The sequence below is a fragment of the Camponotus vicinus genome, unplaced genomic scaffold, assembly GCF_025532165.1.
Source record: "Camponotus vicinus isolate PSW18456_S1 unplaced genomic scaffold, iyCamVici1.0 SCAF_3, whole genome shotgun sequence".
NCBI classification, from domain to species: domain Eukaryota; kingdom Metazoa; phylum Arthropoda; class Insecta; order Hymenoptera; family Formicidae; genus Camponotus; species Camponotus vicinus.
This window is the reverse complement of record NW_028141967.1, coordinates 23845594-23863301: the sequence shown is the minus strand read 5'-3', so window position 1 is coordinate 23863301 and position 17708 is coordinate 23845594. Positions and strand designations below refer to the sequence as shown.

The window sequence follows — 17708 nt, the reverse complement described above, 5'->3', positions numbered from 1 at the left end:
TATCTTTGATCGAATTATTTCCATCTTGTCAAACGAGCAATTATGAAGAAAATATTAACCCTTAATATTTTTTAAAAAAGCAAGTTATTAATTTTAATTTCTTTTTAATTTGTAATATAAAGTATATTTATTCATAATTATATAATAAACTATTTATGTAAGAATTTATAGATATAATGTAAGAATTAGAAAATTAAAAATCTTGTAGAATTTTGTTATATTTGTGGATGCTAACTTTGTATGGATGTTAAGTTTATTATTGGATGGTAAATTTTTATTATTTTTTTTTATATATATTACTATAAATACTATTATATATGTTAATATTAGCTAAATATTTTTCAATAGGAATAGATAGTCCTTATTCATTTATTTAACATTCTTTCTACAATAAATTGAACGGTTCAAACTGTTTCCATAAATCTAATTATTCGTAAAACGCAACCATTTCTTATTTTAAGATCTTCAATTTTTACATATACAGAATATGTCACAAAATTTATATTTTTCAAAAATCGCAGATAGCAAAAGTCAAATAAAAAAACGTCAATTTTCTGATGTCAAAATGCTTAAAACAGTTACAAAGTAATACTGAAAATTTAAGTCTAATATAGTCTAATATGAAAAAATTATAGTAATATAGTGGATTTAATTTAATTTTTAAAAATTTTAGAAAAAATTAAAACATGTAAATATATGATTAAAATGAATTTTTTTTTAAATTATTGAATGTATGTTTTACTTTGTGAATCTATAACTGAGAAAAAATCTGCGATTTTTTAGACATTTTATAGATTTGTAGACATAATTAATATACTATTACATTTCGACATAAAAATGATAAAACTCTTTAAAACGAACTTTTTTAAAGAGAGATGCCATTTTCATGTGAAGATAAATACGCATTTAAATCTTATATATGTAGCGTATAATATTAATGCGTGAATTTTTTTTAAATAGAGACCGCTTAATAATCTAAACAGTACAATACGCTCGAAACAATTTGTCGAATGAAATTTATTTATGTATGACTGAGAATCCATATAAAAATACTCTATCTATTCTATCAATTTTTCTCTGTTTTTCTTTAAATTTAGTGAATTTTCCGATTTTATTGAATTATCAAATTCCTTCGATTACTTATTGTCTGTTGCTTTATACGGAGGATTGTCCTTGTAGGAATTCAGAATTTACTTTAGAATCATCATTTTTATCAGTCTGATAATGATTGAAGTATAAGAAATTCCTTTTTTCTTTTTATATAAATTAATAAAAAAACGCATTTTTACTTGTAACACAGTGATTCTATGTATGTAAAATGGTTTATTTATTATTTTATAATTGTCTTTAAATACGCAACTTCTAATTATATTATAATAATCTTTTTTAAATTTATATTTAATAAATAAAACTATTAAATATAAGCTAAATTAATTGTATTTTAAATTTAAATTTATGAAAGTTTCTTCTAGAATCACTGTATTGTAAATAAGGAAATCTTTCAAATGCACTAGTAGTGTAACTTTTTATGTTTATCAATTAGAGTATAATTGAATTGATGAAAGATAATATTAATTATATACAGTATTAGACAAAGAGAGATGTAATAGAATTATAAAGCTTACACACTTTAGAATAATTAAAAATGCGTGTATAACCGCGCTTTCTTGCTGAATATATCCCACATTGTATATACAGGATTATCAAAATATTTGGATAAATTATATTATCATATTATCATAATCGTGAATTTATAGTTATACGATATTGTAGGTTTTTATCAGTACAATTAGTAGAATAGATGGTAGATAAAATTGGATAAAATTAATAAGCAAAATTTATGAAATTAGTTGAATAGAATTATTAAATGTAGTTTGATAAAATTTAGCCAAAGATTTTAGAAACACTCCATTTATGTACTTAAGATAAAACTTGTAGAAATATATAAAATTACATATATATAATTATATGAAAAGATGTTCTTGTGCCATCTTTCACAGTATACTCTGTACTTTCAATATAATGTAAATGCTACATCATAAAACTAATATGAGAAAATTTTCATAAAGATAAATAAGATTCAATTTGCTACAAGATACAAGGAGCTATTTATATGTATTAACAAGACAATATGAAATTTATCGCATATGCGCATTGATTCTGATATATACATATACACACACACACACACATATATATATATATATATATATATATATATATATATATATATATATATATATATATGTGTGTGTGTGTGTGTATATGTATATATCAGAATCAATGCGCATATGCGATAAATTTCATATTGTAAATTTCATATATATATATATATATATATATATATATATATATATATATATATATCAGAATCAATGCGCATGTGAGATAAATTTATATATGTTACGTATTGTTGAATATTTATGAATGTATATGCATGTGTATTGTTTAATGGCGATAATTTTAAAAACATTATATCATATTGTTCAAGCAGCCTCGTAGCAGCCTCTACCTTACTAATAATTAATGTAATTATGATACTAAAATATTATTTTTAAATATAAGTTTAGAAAAATGTCAACAAATAAAAAGTTTAAGCTACAAAAGTTTGTTTAAAAATAAATTGTATGTAAAGCAATGTGCGTTCTAATTTTAAAAAATTGTATAGATTGTATAGATTCAAATATTGCTTTGTGGAAGAATACTGTGTATCATAAAATTTAATCACAATTATTTGAAATGTATGAAACATCATAATTTTTTGTATGATTAAAACATATAATTAAAACATAAATGATGAAGCACATGTACATATAGTAAAAAAAGATGTAATTAGAAATATGTAATCATAGCTCAAATGTATGAATATTTTCAATTTCTATAATTATAGCTCGTGTTAATTTTAGATAAGGTGGAAAGCTCGTCGTCAAAATTCTGTAAGGACTAGTATTAATTGGATGGTCAACAGTCTTGACTCTCCTGTATATCTTTTGCTGTGGTAAAATTTTTATTTCAAGTAAAACGAAAAATTTTTGAAAGCATTGTAAAATTATGAAAAATTTTTGTTCTGAAATATTCATTATAACTTTAAATAAAATTCGAGATATTGCAATTTCTTATACAAATAAAAATACAAACAAAAAAATATTAAATAAAATATAATTAGATAGAACTAACAATATTATAAACACAACCTCCATGTAATTACATAATAGATTTGTAATACTAAAACTAATATGTGTGAAAGTTTATTACAAAACTATTATATCAGATCCTGCTACAAAATTTTGTCAATTAATTTCAAATTAAGATCAATTATGTAACAATTAAAGTGTATGAAATTATACACTTAATTTTTTAATTAATTAAATAAAATTATAATTGTTTAATTCACAGGAGTACTACTAGAACTGTTTTTTTTTTTAAATTCTTGTCTTTAAAATTATTTCTCCATTATTATATAGTAAGATTAACTTAGAAATAAAATTTCTGCAGGAGAATTCAGCATGGCAACTTTAGCGTAAACTCTATTTAAAAATGTAATGCTTATGTATTAAGAGAGACTTATTTTCGTTATGCGTTTAGCGCTAGAGATGTGAGAGTATTTGATGATAATTTTACTTTATACTTTAGATGTAATCTTAACAAAATGAAAGTTACGTTTAACGCTAAACGCGCGACGAATCATACAGATTTAAATGTATAATCTCTTTGTTAAGTCTAATAATTTAGCAATTTACTATTCGAACGATGCGAAAAATGGAAGTGCCGTACAGTTTTTTTTTTTATTAATAAGGCTTATTGGTCCGGTTTTATTAATAAGGGCAGTAATATATTAACTTTTCTAAATCCTGATAAAACCTGATAGATCTCGGTATTTTCAAGAGATCTCTTGTGAAACGATTCTGGTCATTAATGCACTTTACATTGATCTTATTTATTTTTTCGTAACTATTTTTTCCTATCAACGCGACATCAAAAATTATCAATCAATGCAAAAACTTCAAATCACACGCTTATAAAAAACACACATTACTTTGAAAGATTTTTACTTCATAGAAAGCTTGTCTTAATTTGTTATTTAAAGAATTATATGATTATATATGTATATGTATTTAACGTGTATATACATATATATATATATATATATATATATATATATATATATATATATATATATATATGTATATGTATATAATAAGTAAACATTTCGAAATGTTTCTCTTATTTCGCATTGAAGAGCAGTAGCCTCAGTATTTCTGCTCTTGAAATGCTATTTTTTTCTTAAGAAATAGAAATTGCTCATTTTTAATTCGAATAAGAGAAACGTTCCAACATCTTTCAATTTTCAATCCTTTTCTAACTCCTGAGTAAATACAAGCATATTGCGATACTAAATTTCAGTTTCAAAACAATCAAAACGTTATGTTGGCCACCAAACTCGGCATTGCCATGGAAAATAGAATTCCTGTAAAGATCCCCGTAATTAAAGATGCTGCCCCAAACATGCCAGCTGTCGCTGCGTGCTGTGAATCCACCATTCTGAATACACAAAGTACATATTATTATATATCATTTCTACATTCTTTTATTTTTTATCGTTGTGTATTATTTATTTCAATAATGAAATTATAAGTATATATAGAAATTCCTGCTATTTTACCTTTTTCCTTATTACTTTTTTTTTACTAATTGTACTTACCTAGGACAGTACATCATTGATAATGATGATAGATAGCCACTACTAAGACCCATAGTGATAGCAATGATCCAGAAAATCCAATCATTATCAATAAATATGGGTAATGATCTCTCTATACGAGCTGGTTGATAGTTGCAAAGTAAAAACAATGGTATATAAGCAAGTCGCAGTACTACTGGAATTACTAGATATTTTTGACTGGGCTGTAAAAAAATAATTAATTGTAAAGATAATTAAATTATACAATATATCAACAATTTTATATTTACAATAATTATATAAAATAATAAAATATATGTATAACAATACACACACACACACACACACACACGCGCGCGCGCGCGTGTGTGTAAATTAATATGTTAAATAAGATATTAAAGATATAATTAAATATAAACTATACAAAATACTTAAAAAGTAATATATATTATAATAATAATAAAAATAATACATAAGATACAAAAAATGCAAACAAAATGTAATGTAAAAAACTTTAGACTTCACATACCCACTGAACTATTGACGCCATTAAACTTCCAAGCATCGCAGTGATGTTAAATGTTAAAAAACACATAACACTGATGTAATATTCAAATGGGATCATGAAATTCTTATCTGATAATTGTATATCAGATTGAACTGATGGGAAAAGCGCTAGAGTCACGAAGAAGATTAAAAACGTGTTAAAACATTGTGGGAAACACGCTTTAAACACTGTCCAATATGGTGGTCTGTTACTTCCCCTAGAACTGTTTTCTAATTGTCTCTTGTTCGCTTCTTTCTGATAAAGCAGCTCGTGATATCGATAAAATCTCTGCAATTTAATTTATTAATATTATTTAGCTGATTCATTAATATATTTAACATACACACTCTTTTATAATACATATACAAAATTAATGAATAAATTAATAACTTATTTTAATTCGTTATTTATTTATCGAGAGATTCAATTTATTGAATTTATTTATTTTTTAATTAAGCATACATTGGAATTAATATATATCGGCAAATAATATTGAAATATAATACACAGTAATGAAATCTTACATTAATTGGAAGTGCAAAATATGTGTCAAAGCAAGCCAGTAGGATAAACAAAGCCGTAATGAAGTAATATATAGCGGCAGTACGCGCATTCGGCGCCATTATTTGTGCAAGGAAGTTTATTATGGCTGTAAAAGTTCCACTGATATTCTGAAAATAAATAACAGAGGTTTATGCACTATGCAACGATTATTTCAGATCAGAGTTGTTGATATTTACCGAGCCTAAAACAACAGCGCCTATGTACTTGATAGGCAGTTTTGCTGCCATTCCAAACACTGAGTTCTGGTAAATACCATTAGCAGCTAAAACGTAAATTTCAGATACATAATGCATGAACATAATATCAATTAATAATTAAAATGTAATTTAATATATTAATTTTTCCATATATATATATATATACACATAATTTATATATATATATATATATATATATATATATATATATTAATAGTTTTTAATTTGATAATTAATGATTGAAAGATTTTATATTATGAGAATAAAAGAATTTTAAAGGAAAATTTTTCGTAAAACTTATGTTCAAACATCATATATAGAAATATATATGTATGTTACTTACTATTTAATATAACAACGGATATCATAGTGATCCAGAAAAATACTCCAGGCCAGCCAGAACTATCAGTCATCGCTAAGACAACAGTAAAAACAAATATCAAGACTAATACAAAGATACTCCATACTATGCGTGTTGTCAAATTGCCTCTGAAAAATAAAAAGCACATCTCTTTAGTAAATTATATTATTATTATTTAGTAAATTATATTTTCACTATTCCATTATTAATAAAATATTCAAAGAAATAAAATAAAAAAATTTTAAATTTATAATCATACACATCAATCATACACATTATTAATATATATTAATAACGAAATGTGTAAACCATTATTTAAGATTATAAAAATCTCATGTTGCAAAATGCATTTTGTTATTTTGTATACATACCCAAGTTGTAAAAACACATTCAGCCAATTAAACAATAGATTTGGAATTTGCGCTGCAAATCCCAGATATGCAAGGAAATTTGTTGCATAGTTTGTATCTACACCAGTGTACTCCTTAGATAATTTATAACTCACAAAATACTAAAAATATACCAATCTTCTATATATAAATTGTATTATAATTTCAATTCTATTATTATAAATTACTATATTTATTTACTCACCTCTTTAGCTGTTATAAACATATTCCATGGCATTAAGACACCGATTCCATGAAGAACTATGATGCAAAATACTAAATTTAATCTAAAACAATTTTGTTTAGGTTAGCGATACTATATGTAAAAAGATATATATAAAATTGATAGAAATACTTAACACGTATAATTATGTTATATACAATTCTCCATCTTTTTTTTTATTCTATTAATATAAAATTGTATATAATATACATTATATGTAAGTTTTTCGTATACAATTTTTATTAAAAATAATATAACAAATAAATAATAGTTATACCTATCTTTAGGAGGATTCAATTCGAGATCTGCTTGATCCATTGTAACACCTTTAAAATTAAGTTCGTCGTCAGGTCTACCGGTGCCTTCCCATCCTGGTGAAAGACGTACAGGTTCCGAGCCTTAAATGAAAATTCGAGTAAATTAAATAAAAAATAAATATTATTTCTAAAATTAAATTAAAATTCTATTTCTTGAATTTTTAAATTAAGAAATTAAATTATAATTATATGCTCTAATATAATATCTCTAAATAAATTTTTTTAAAATTGTTTAAAATTAAAAATAAATTTCAAATATATTATTTTGTATTGTATTATATTGTATTGTAAAAAAATTAAATATATTATTATAAATTAAAAATAATATGCTATATAAATAAATCTAAAATTTATAAATCTTGACTTTTACAATTATAATTTAAAAAAAAATAATTCTAACAGACTATGCAATCCTTTCAACAATCCTTACAAAATATTCGAATTGATAGTATTATAGATAGGAGATTTTGACATATAGCTGATATATATAAAGAGATAATTTAGACACACAGATAATTGATATAGCTAAAAAATAATTGTGTGCAGCTGCTGCACAAAATATCGCAATCAATTGATCCATTAAAATCAATTGATGCAGTCTGAGAACATAATACATAAAATATTAATAACAATTTATAGAAAAAGATCAATAATGTAATAAAAAATTCACGTGTATTTGTGATACATTAATTGATTGTCAATTACTGATGAGCAGAGGAAAAGTATTATAAAACGTGCAAATACAATCTGTGAAGTAAAAACTTATTTTACACTCTGAATTATCATAATTTCTCGGTAAACAAAATTATTAATATTTATTATCTAATATATATATAAGATGTTGCAGAGCGACTGTATCAGATGTTTATTTTGAAAAATATACATTTTCGTGTAAAAAATATTTTATACAAAAATTATAAGGTTTTAAATGACGCATTACATACTAATATTAGGATGACCTTGAATAGTAGTGTCAAGGTCACATAAAGATTATCTTAAAATTTTTTAATGGAAATCCCAATTTTTTAATTACATATTCTTATAACTTATAAGAGGAATCAATTGGTGTAAAAACAATTATGTTATTTCTTTACACTAATTGATTCCTCTCATTATTTTGTACATAAAAGTATTAAGGTAAGACAATCGAAAAATGAATATTTTACTAGATATTTTGCGTTTTATGTAAAATTAAGAAATTATTTCAAGCCTTATAACTCGATAAGTACTCATGTATATATATATATATGAATTGTTAAAATATAAGTTTCTAGAAATCTTAGAATATGACAAGTAATATGACAAAAAAACAAATTAGCAGTTGAGGAAAAAATTGCAAAATATCTTCTCTACAGCCACCTGTCTTGCATTGAATTATTTAAGCAAGATAATAAATATCTTTTATTAGGTTTTAAAATTAAAAAAAAAAAAAACCAAAATTATTGCTAAATTATTGCCTTATTATTTTTTAATTTAAACTTAAAAAAAGAACAACAAAAAAGCACAAAAATAATAGTCAGATAATATAAGCTTATATCATTGCTCAGTAAATTATTGCCATTGATAATTTTTCATCGATAATTAATCGTCTTAATGCAAGACACTACTTCGCGAGTGTTTTTCATTCTGTCAGTGACTGCATGAAAGATTCACGTATTTTTATTCAGCTAAATCAGCATGTTATAATCAGCAAAATAAAACCTTTAAACATGAGAGAACGTGACTCTTGTCTATATAATGAACTATGCAAAAATGTTTTAATACTATTATATTATCATTACATATATATATTTGACATATATATATTTAAATATGTTTAAATAGTGATTAAACAATGTCAAAAAACTCACTCTGAAAGTTGCTTCTATATATTTTTTGAAATAGAAATTTTATATATATATATATATATATATATATATATATATATATATATATATATAATTATTAATATCAATTCTATAAATTTTTTTATGAACTATTAATAAGATATCTTAATTTAAAAAAAGCTTGGAAGTTAAAACATAAGATATATATAAAATAAATAGGAAAATATAATAAAAAAATGTAAAAATAAAATGAATATTACATAAAAATAATAGAATATATATAATATATAATAGAATATATAATTACAGACCAGTATATAGATTATTTTAGAATAATTTTTTATAATAAATTAATTTTTAATAAAGTCTAGATGAATCTAAGATTTTGATTCTCTTTCGTTTTATTTTTCATTCCATGCATGTTTATTTCAAGCATATTTATGATTAGATATTTCAAGTTGAGCAAGCATAAAGACAAAGAGGACATCCAAATGAATGACGCTGTTATCTTTAAAATATCTTATCACTCTTCCTTCTACTAACTTTTTCTTCTCTAACTGACTATAAATTATTACTTATAAATATTATTTGAGAAAAGATGAATTCATAGAATTATTTAAACTTCACAAAATTGTTATAAATTATAAGATATTTAAAATTACATATCATGCAAAAAATCATGAAAATTATAAATTGCTAATTACATAAACTAAATCTATTCAGTTTCTTTATCATATATTCTTATCAAATTAAAATTTTTCTTATTATCATACTACACACACACACACATATATATATATATATATATATATATATATATATATATATAAGAGAATATTATATATATTACACAAAAATATACATAAAGTACAAGCTTCTAATCAAATAATATCTAATAATATCTAATATAATCTAATAAACTACAAACCAATGTTAAGCCCACAAACACTTCACTACCAAGAATGCTGCATCCGCAGTCTATAAACTTCTTCTACAGACTGGTTTGGGCAGATATACACTCGGAGAAAATAAAATGACAAAAAAGCAGCAATATTCCAAGAAGGCTACTGCATTCCCCTGTAACCATGAGAGAGCGTGTTCCACTATTACCTTTTGTAGCCACGATGCGGGTTCCATTGGAATCCTTTAACAGAGTCTGTTCTTCGGGCCCCGCGCCAAATTCTTTCTTCGTGTAAGAGCCCGCCATTTTTCTATTTTTGTTTTATATCCTTTTTTTTTATACAAGAAAGATCCTTCAAACGCTACCGACTTCAATGATGATCTCAGCAATGACTGTGATGACTTTAATACATCTTTCGACTATTGGTATCTAGAAAGAATATAGATTTATCTACACTTTCTGCACTTCTCCGTGATTTCATCTTTGTCTGAAAAACGTGAATATTTATTATTCAAATATCACACACCTTGTATGAAATAATCGTAAAATTCAGATAATGTTATTATAAACGTTGTTAATGCACAAATATAAAAATAAATTACATATAAATTTGTATTTGAGTATAAATTTAAATTTATAAAAAATGACATAAAATTTGCATAAAATCTAAATAATATTATCATAAAGATTATTAATATAAATGTTAAGATAAACATATTTTTAAATTATAAAGAAATAAATTTTTGCATACAAGATAAAATTTTGCAACAAATATTTTCAAATGCAACATAACAATGATAAGACTAATACATTATTAGATTAGATATATTTACATAGATGTTATAAAGAATATTTACAACATATATATTTTTTATAGCAGATTGATCCTTATAGCAGTATTAGTTTCTACTTTGTCTTGAATTCTCTTCAATCAAAGATTGATCAAATTGACTATTTTTAGAACAAGACAAAATCATGTGAATGTAACAAGAAACATAAACATTGTTTCTTTAGTGATTCATAAGTCATTGATCACTAGATTGAATGTACTACATGTGATATACTACATGAAAAGCTTAATTCAGTCGATTGTCTATTTTTAGTTCAAACAGATTCGAAAAATCAAAGCTAGTACTAAAGATCAATTGAAGAGTGACACAAATAATATGAGAAGCATGCAGTGTATAATTTATAGATAATTTATGTATAACAGTATTTGATAATTTGTATTGTTTTTATTATTCTTACTTTTTTAAATTTATTCTAAAAAAACTACAAGAATTATTATTTGTGTCATGTTCTCAAGCAATATTAGTATATTTATATTCTGAAATATATCAATATTTTGACAGTTTCATAGAATGTGTTTACATAAAACTTTCATGAAATTTAATATTATAATAAAGATTATTAATCTGACAATGTTAAATTAAACAATACTTATATATTTAAAATATTCACATATTTTAGGCAATTATCAAGTAATAGTATAATTAGAATATTGTAATATATAAAAAAATAAAGATAGTAATGCACACAATGTCCACAGATATACAAAATATTCTTAATAAATTATAAATAAAATTTGAATTGCAAAATAAAATACTCTCTTTAAATTATAAATGTAGCTTAGATATTACAAAGTATGTAAAGATAAAAAATCAGACACATTCTACTTATTGTTAGTATTCTTCATTGTAGATTAAGTTGAGAAAATATTAATGTGATAATATTAAAGTATCAACGGTTTTTCTTTAACTATAAATCAATTATAAAATAAAATATTTCTTATACAAAAAATTATTCAGATATTCGATCTAATAATTGCGAAATTGTACGTATCGTCTAGGGGACATATGTATTCTTTACGTAGGTTAAAAATAATCTAGCAGAGTATTAAAATAAGTATGCGTACTTAAGATATAAAAATAAATACTGTGTCTCTTCTACGTAAAAGTAGTTTAGATATGACAATCTCGAAACGAGGACTTCCTCGTGATAGGGTGGACAGGTTATAAACGAGAGGAAAGTGTAATCATGCAGAAAAAAAAGAGACAAACCTTACACCGAACCTCTCTGCATTATACGTCTCAAGCTCGACTACTGGTGAGCGATTTGTCAAGCTTATTGTCAGCTATCGACACTGTTAAACTGTCCAAAGAGCGCGACGAAAAGAAAAAAATCACGTGCGAATGTCCATTGGTCGTCCGCGTTTCCAGTAGCTTGTTTGCTCGTGCTTGTACATATATATATCGTATCGCGCGCGATGAAGAAAAATAAATAAAAAGATGCGGTCAACGATTAAACGGAGTCAAGATTGCTCGAGATACGGGGAGCACTGCGGGACACGCGAATATTCGCACCATGTTTCCGTATATTCCCACTATTTTTGCTAGGTTAGGTCGTGGGGTTAAGAGTTCATCGAGATATGCCGCTCGGCGCCTCTCGCGAAGAGCGCCGGAGATCGCCGAATGTTTACGAAGTTCGAAAAGGAGGCGTAAAAAGAGCGATGTACATATGCGAAGAGATAAAGAGAACTTATCAATCGATACTCATTAATCTTAGTTTTTAATATAACTGGAATGTAGCGTAGAATAGTAGAAAGTGTAATATATGTTATGTAATATGAAAAAAGTGAATATAAAAATTTATTATTTAACATATGTACATATATGTACATATATATAATCTATAAATGCATGTATTTTATAAAAAATTCTTATTTACGGAAAAATGCTCGATGATAATTACAATATATGAGAGTATTGTCAAATATTGTCTTTTCAAGGTCTATTCTGATATATGCATATAGTGATACTATACAAAACAAATATATATACAAATATTAATCATGTGTATCCGAATGAAATAATATGCAGATAATATACATTAATATTATACATATAGATGAAAAGAAAAAAATATGTATATTCTCTTTTTTGTACAAAGAATCCCTGATATACATTAAACATTTTCCTGAAGATGCTTTTTTGATTTACCAATCCTCTTTTCAACCCCAAGTCTCGATTTGATATCGACTTTTCTTTTCTAGATCCTTGATGAATTCTTCCGCCTGTTCTTCCGTCATTTTACCGATTTCCTTTGCCAAATCAACGAATTCATCACGCACGGCATTTGGCATATTTTTAGAATTTCCTGCCAAGTAAATACTGCCGTCATTTTGCAAAAATTGCCAACATAGCTCTCTTTGTTCACGAATAATATGTTGCACATATCTGAAAAGATACAATATATATAAAAGTATAATTAGCAATCAAGGAAATTAAATATTAACGATAAGATTATAGAAATAATAATTATAATTTTATAAATTTCATATTCTTATGTTTTATAAGCAATTGTGGATTACTTACATTTTATTATCTTGATCTCTAGAAAATGCACAAAACACTTTCAAATTTGTCTTCTCTGCTAAGCGTTCAAAATCTTCCCTGCAGTGATAATCCTTATCCTTCTTTCTGCACCCGAAAAACAGAACGCATTCCTTCAAGTCTTTTTTCTTTTCTTCTTCCTCCAAAAGAAATGATCTAAATGGAGCAACTCCAGTTCCAGGACCAATCATAATTATCGGCTTATTATCTTCAAATCGAAAAGTTCCCTTTTGAATTCGAAATGTCACTTTGTCATTTATTTTTAAATTTTTTAGCCATTTTGAACATAAACCAAATCTTGGCTCCAATAATCTAGTTTTATAGTCAACTACTGCTACTAAAATTTGAATCTTATCTGGAGTAGCTTTTGAGCTAGAAGCAATGCTATAAGGACGTGGTCTTATGGGTGACATAATTTCAAATAATAATCGAATATTTAGTTTACTAGTTGTATGAGGAAAATCCACGAGAACCTCCAAAATATTTCTTCTTGGCCTGTTTATATAATTATAAAGCTCTTCTTGGCCACATGGACTAGCAAATTCATATAATTTTTCCTTTTCTAATTTATCTTCACTGATAAGAGACAAAGTATGCATTGTAGATCGTCGTGGCTTAAAATTCAGATCCCAATATTGTTCAACTATTTCCTTTAAAGGTAAACGACATTGCAAAGCAAGTGGAACTTTTATTTCTTTCTTCTTTACTTCAACCATTGTATTTGGAAACAGTTGTATATTGTGTCCGTAAAGTATATTAAAAAAACGTCTCACTTGTTCTATAGAATTTTTTGGTCTAACATAAATAACATCTCCAGGATCATATTTAATTTTATATGGTAATTCAATAGTTATTAATCTAACTTCTTGAAAATGATCTGTTGAAGTGGTTCTTACATTGTTATATATTGATCCTGTTTTAATATTCACATTTGCATCTATTTCTTGATAATAGATATCGCTCTTTGATGGCCATAATATCAATCCGTCATCTAAAATGCCTGAATGTAAAATATGTTTATTACATATGGAGACATGATATTTTTCAATTATCAAATTTTCCTGAATTTTGTCTTCTACAGAAATTTTAAACGCTTTTGCAATTTTTTCCCACAATTCTTTAATCCAGGGATCCACTACAGCATCAATTCCCAAATTATGTTGATCATCAGCAAGTCCAATGGGTAATAATTCTTTGCCACCTAATTGTGCAAGACGTTTGTTTAATTTCTTTGCAGCAAAGTTGAATTTTGGATAGGAACTATCACCCAAACCAAGTATGCCATAGTTTAGATTTTCCAGCAGATCTGTCCGCAGACTCTTGCCTAGTAGACGTTTCCAGAATGTTTTCATATTAGCTGGAGGATCTCCTTGTCCAGTAGTTGCGACAACAAAGACAATTAATTGTCTGGAAGACAGGTTTCGCATATCGTATTCGTCCAAAGATGATACAGTGCTTTGCCTTTGTTTTCTTTAAAAACAAATTGTTAAATTTATATTCAAAGTTTCAAAATAAGATATCCTAAATTAAAAAAACTTTATAGTGTAGAATATTGTGTATTTTTAAAAATTGTAAAATATACAACATGTTTTAGTCATTTTTAAAATTAGATAATACTTATGTATTTTTAAGATTTTTTTATTTCGAAATTTATAAAATATATAATTATAAAATATATAATTTGATTTTTTATAAATATATCTATTATTTATAATTGATGATTAATATTAATAAAATTATTAATAATTTATAATTGTAACGACTAATAAATATATCAATTATACATTTATAACTTAAATAGATAAATTATCTTTCATCGAATATACTGTTTTATATACAATTAAAGCAAAAACTAGAAGTGTGCAAAAAGAATAAAAGACATTAAGGATGCGATAGAAGTATAAATTTGAATATCTTCTTAAGGATTATTTAAAGATATAAAACTAGAAGAAGAGGAGAGACAGGGAGAGAGGAGGTGAAAGAAAGATAGAGAGAAAAAGAGAGAGAGAGAGAATTTATGTGCAAAAAATTTTTTCAGAAAAGAATTTAAGATTCATGTGCCTTAAATTGCCAAAAAGGGGAATAAAAATAAAACCTTTGGGCACTCTTCCAAATCTGTTCAGCGACATCCTGTGCAGTTCCTGTCTCGCTTCCGTATAGCACTTGCAGCACCAATCCATCCACTGTTACGTTTACATCTGACAGCGGATTATAAATCTTACAATTAGTGAGGTAGTCAGGTAGCTGGTAGTCAGGTAGCCGCATGTTTGATGCGTTCTTCGTAATTGGTGCGTCCTCTACACTTGACGCATCCTCCGAACTTAATGTGTCCTCCATACTTGACACATCCTCCCTACTTGACGCATTCTTCATAGTTGATGCGTCTTCCATAGTTGACACGTCTGGTTGTGACATCACAAGTCAATCGTAAGCAAATGAAGCATGAGGTTGTTGCTTGCAATTTCCCAGAAATTTCTGCAATGAAACGAATATATGTATATATTTGAGCGTTGGAAAGAAAATCTCCCATGTTCCTCTTTAACACTTCAAAAGATGTAAAGCTAAAACGGATACTCATTTACATGTGAAAACATTATAACGTAGATCAGACCTTGGAAGATAATAATCTACGTATATTGATGAGGGAAAGCCGTTTTATAGCATCTCACCAAGAGATCGGTACAATGTCACGATCTTGTTGATGAAATGTCAAGGATAAATGTTTAGGTTTAGTGGTTTCACATTTGGCAGTGGGCCCGAGACACTTATAAATAATAATTAGCTCCGCTAGAAAACCATCGAGCGCATCTCGGGTTTTTCTACTTCAATTAGAATTTATCTCGCGGAGAATTGTTAATCAAGGTGAAAATTAAAATCTGACAGCGCGAATTTAATTTGCGGATATTATTTATACAAACTTACGAGTCAAATTCAACAACGCGAATGAAAAGCTGGACAACATTTTTTGTGATTTCCGGAAACGGATCTCTTTCCAATTGTTATCAGTAACTTTTTGCGACGAAATGGCAAGACAATAAAATGATGCGAACAATACATTTCGAGACGAAGTCAGCCTCGCGTGATGTAACGGAATTACCAAATCAGTTGGCAACAGTGGCATCTTTGTTTGCATTAATAATCAAAACAAAGTTGTTAAATCCTACTTGTGTCCTAGCGTGACTTATGGAGTTTATTTGCGTTTCTCGCTACGAGACAAGAATCGACAAGAACACGAGGAGTTTTGAGGTTAGACTAAGTCAATCAGTGTTAATCATTTAAATTATTTACATTCGTACAGTTGTACGTTATTGCAATTTCAATTATCACGAATAGAAGAAAGGGAAAGCGCGGAAGAAACGGGAGGATCGACAAAAAAATTGAGGTTAAATAGAGTTGGGTTAGATTAAATCGTTTCAAGTGCAAATCGTTATCGACGGAGTTTAAAATTAAGAATCGCTAATCATCGAAATTACTTCTCCAACGAGAAAACGTCGCGCGACTTACAGCTGATTCCACAGGAGATAAGGTTAGGCATGTTTTCGCACACTCGTGAACACTTTTGATAGATTGCAATTAGGATCGGCCGCGCATGCGTCCGAGCAGTGATACCAGAATGCCCACGCTAGCAACACGCAACCGCGAGTGGAGGGAGTAACGATCATATGAGTGATTCATGTATCCGTTACTCCCTCCATTCATGGGCTACGTTCCGATATTCACTGCCAGTACTGAAATTTATAGTGTACGTGACGTAAACTATAGATTTTTAGTACTGGTAGTAAATATCGGAACGCAGCCATGGTTGCGTGTTGTTAGCGTGGGCATTCTGGCATCACTGCGCCCGAGTGATGTAACAACTACGTGAGAGTTAAGAGTTTATCGAGATATGCCGCTCAGCGCCTCTCGCGAAGAGCGCCGAATATTTACGAAGTTCGAAAAGGAAGCGTAAAAAGAGCGACGTACACATGTGAAAAGATAAAGAGAACTTATCAATCAGTACCCATTAATCTTAGTTTTTAATATAACTGGAATATAGCGTAGAATAGTAGAAAGTGTAATATATGTTATGTAATATGAAAAAAGTGAATATAAAAATTTATTAACATATGTACATATATATCTATAAATGCATGTATTTTATAAGAAATTCTTATTTACGGAAAAATGGTTGATGATAATTACAATATGTGAGAGTATTTTCAAGTATTGTCTTTTCAAAGTCTATTCTGATATGTGCATATAGTGATACTATACTATACAAAACCAACATGTATATACAAATATTAATCATGTGTATCCGAATGAAATAA

At 26.6% G+C, this 17708-nt stretch overlaps 1 protein-coding gene across 3 annotated transcripts; it reads right to left on the bottom strand.

Annotated features, from left to right (window-relative positions):
• Positions 1–4032: 4032 nt before the first annotated feature.
• Positions 4033–17179, bottom strand: LOC145968513 (equilibrative nucleoside transporter 1-like). 3 transcript variants are annotated; one of them, XM_083094028.1, is made up of 13 exons: positions 16903–17179; positions 15494–15873; positions 13381–14868; positions 13160–13242; positions 7240–7357; positions 6945–7026; positions 6722–6861; positions 6333–6478; positions 5969–6054; positions 5753–5899; positions 5211–5516; positions 4703–4905; positions 4033–4542 (listed from the first exon to the last, which is right to left on the bottom strand). In XM_083094028.1, exons 2-13 carry the CDS (start codon positions 15811–15813, stop codon positions 4416–4418), a joined length of 3246 nt encoding a protein of 1081 aa, XP_082950154.1. In that variant the 5' UTR covers positions 15814–15873; positions 16903–17179; the 3' UTR covers positions 4033–4415. The 3 variants fall into 3 exon arrangements, with proteins under 3 accessions (XP_082950154.1, XP_082950152.1, XP_082950153.1); XM_083094026.1 differs by lacking the exons at positions 13160–13242; positions 13381–14868; positions 15494–15873; positions 16903–17179 and adding exons at positions 10216–10435; positions 12067–12516 and having other exon boundaries at positions 7240–7360; XM_083094027.1 differs by lacking the exons at positions 13160–13242; positions 13381–14868; positions 15494–15873; positions 16903–17179 and adding exons at positions 10216–10435; positions 11922–12044 and having other exon boundaries at positions 7240–7360.
• Positions 17180–17708: the final 529 nt, after the last annotated feature.

Coding starts and splice junctions, on each gene's coding strand:
- LOC145968513 (XM_083094028.1), bottom strand. CDS start 15,813: ATGTCACAACCAGACGTGTCAACTATGGAAGACGCATCAACTATGAAG. Junction 6,862..6,944: donor TGTTTATAACAGCTAAAGAG/GTGAGTAAATAA, acceptor GTATATTTTTAG/TATTTTGTGAGTTATAAATT. Junction 4,543..4,702: donor TCAATGATGTACTGTCCTAG/GTAAGTACAATT, acceptor TTGTGTATTCAG/AATGGTGGATTCACAGCACG.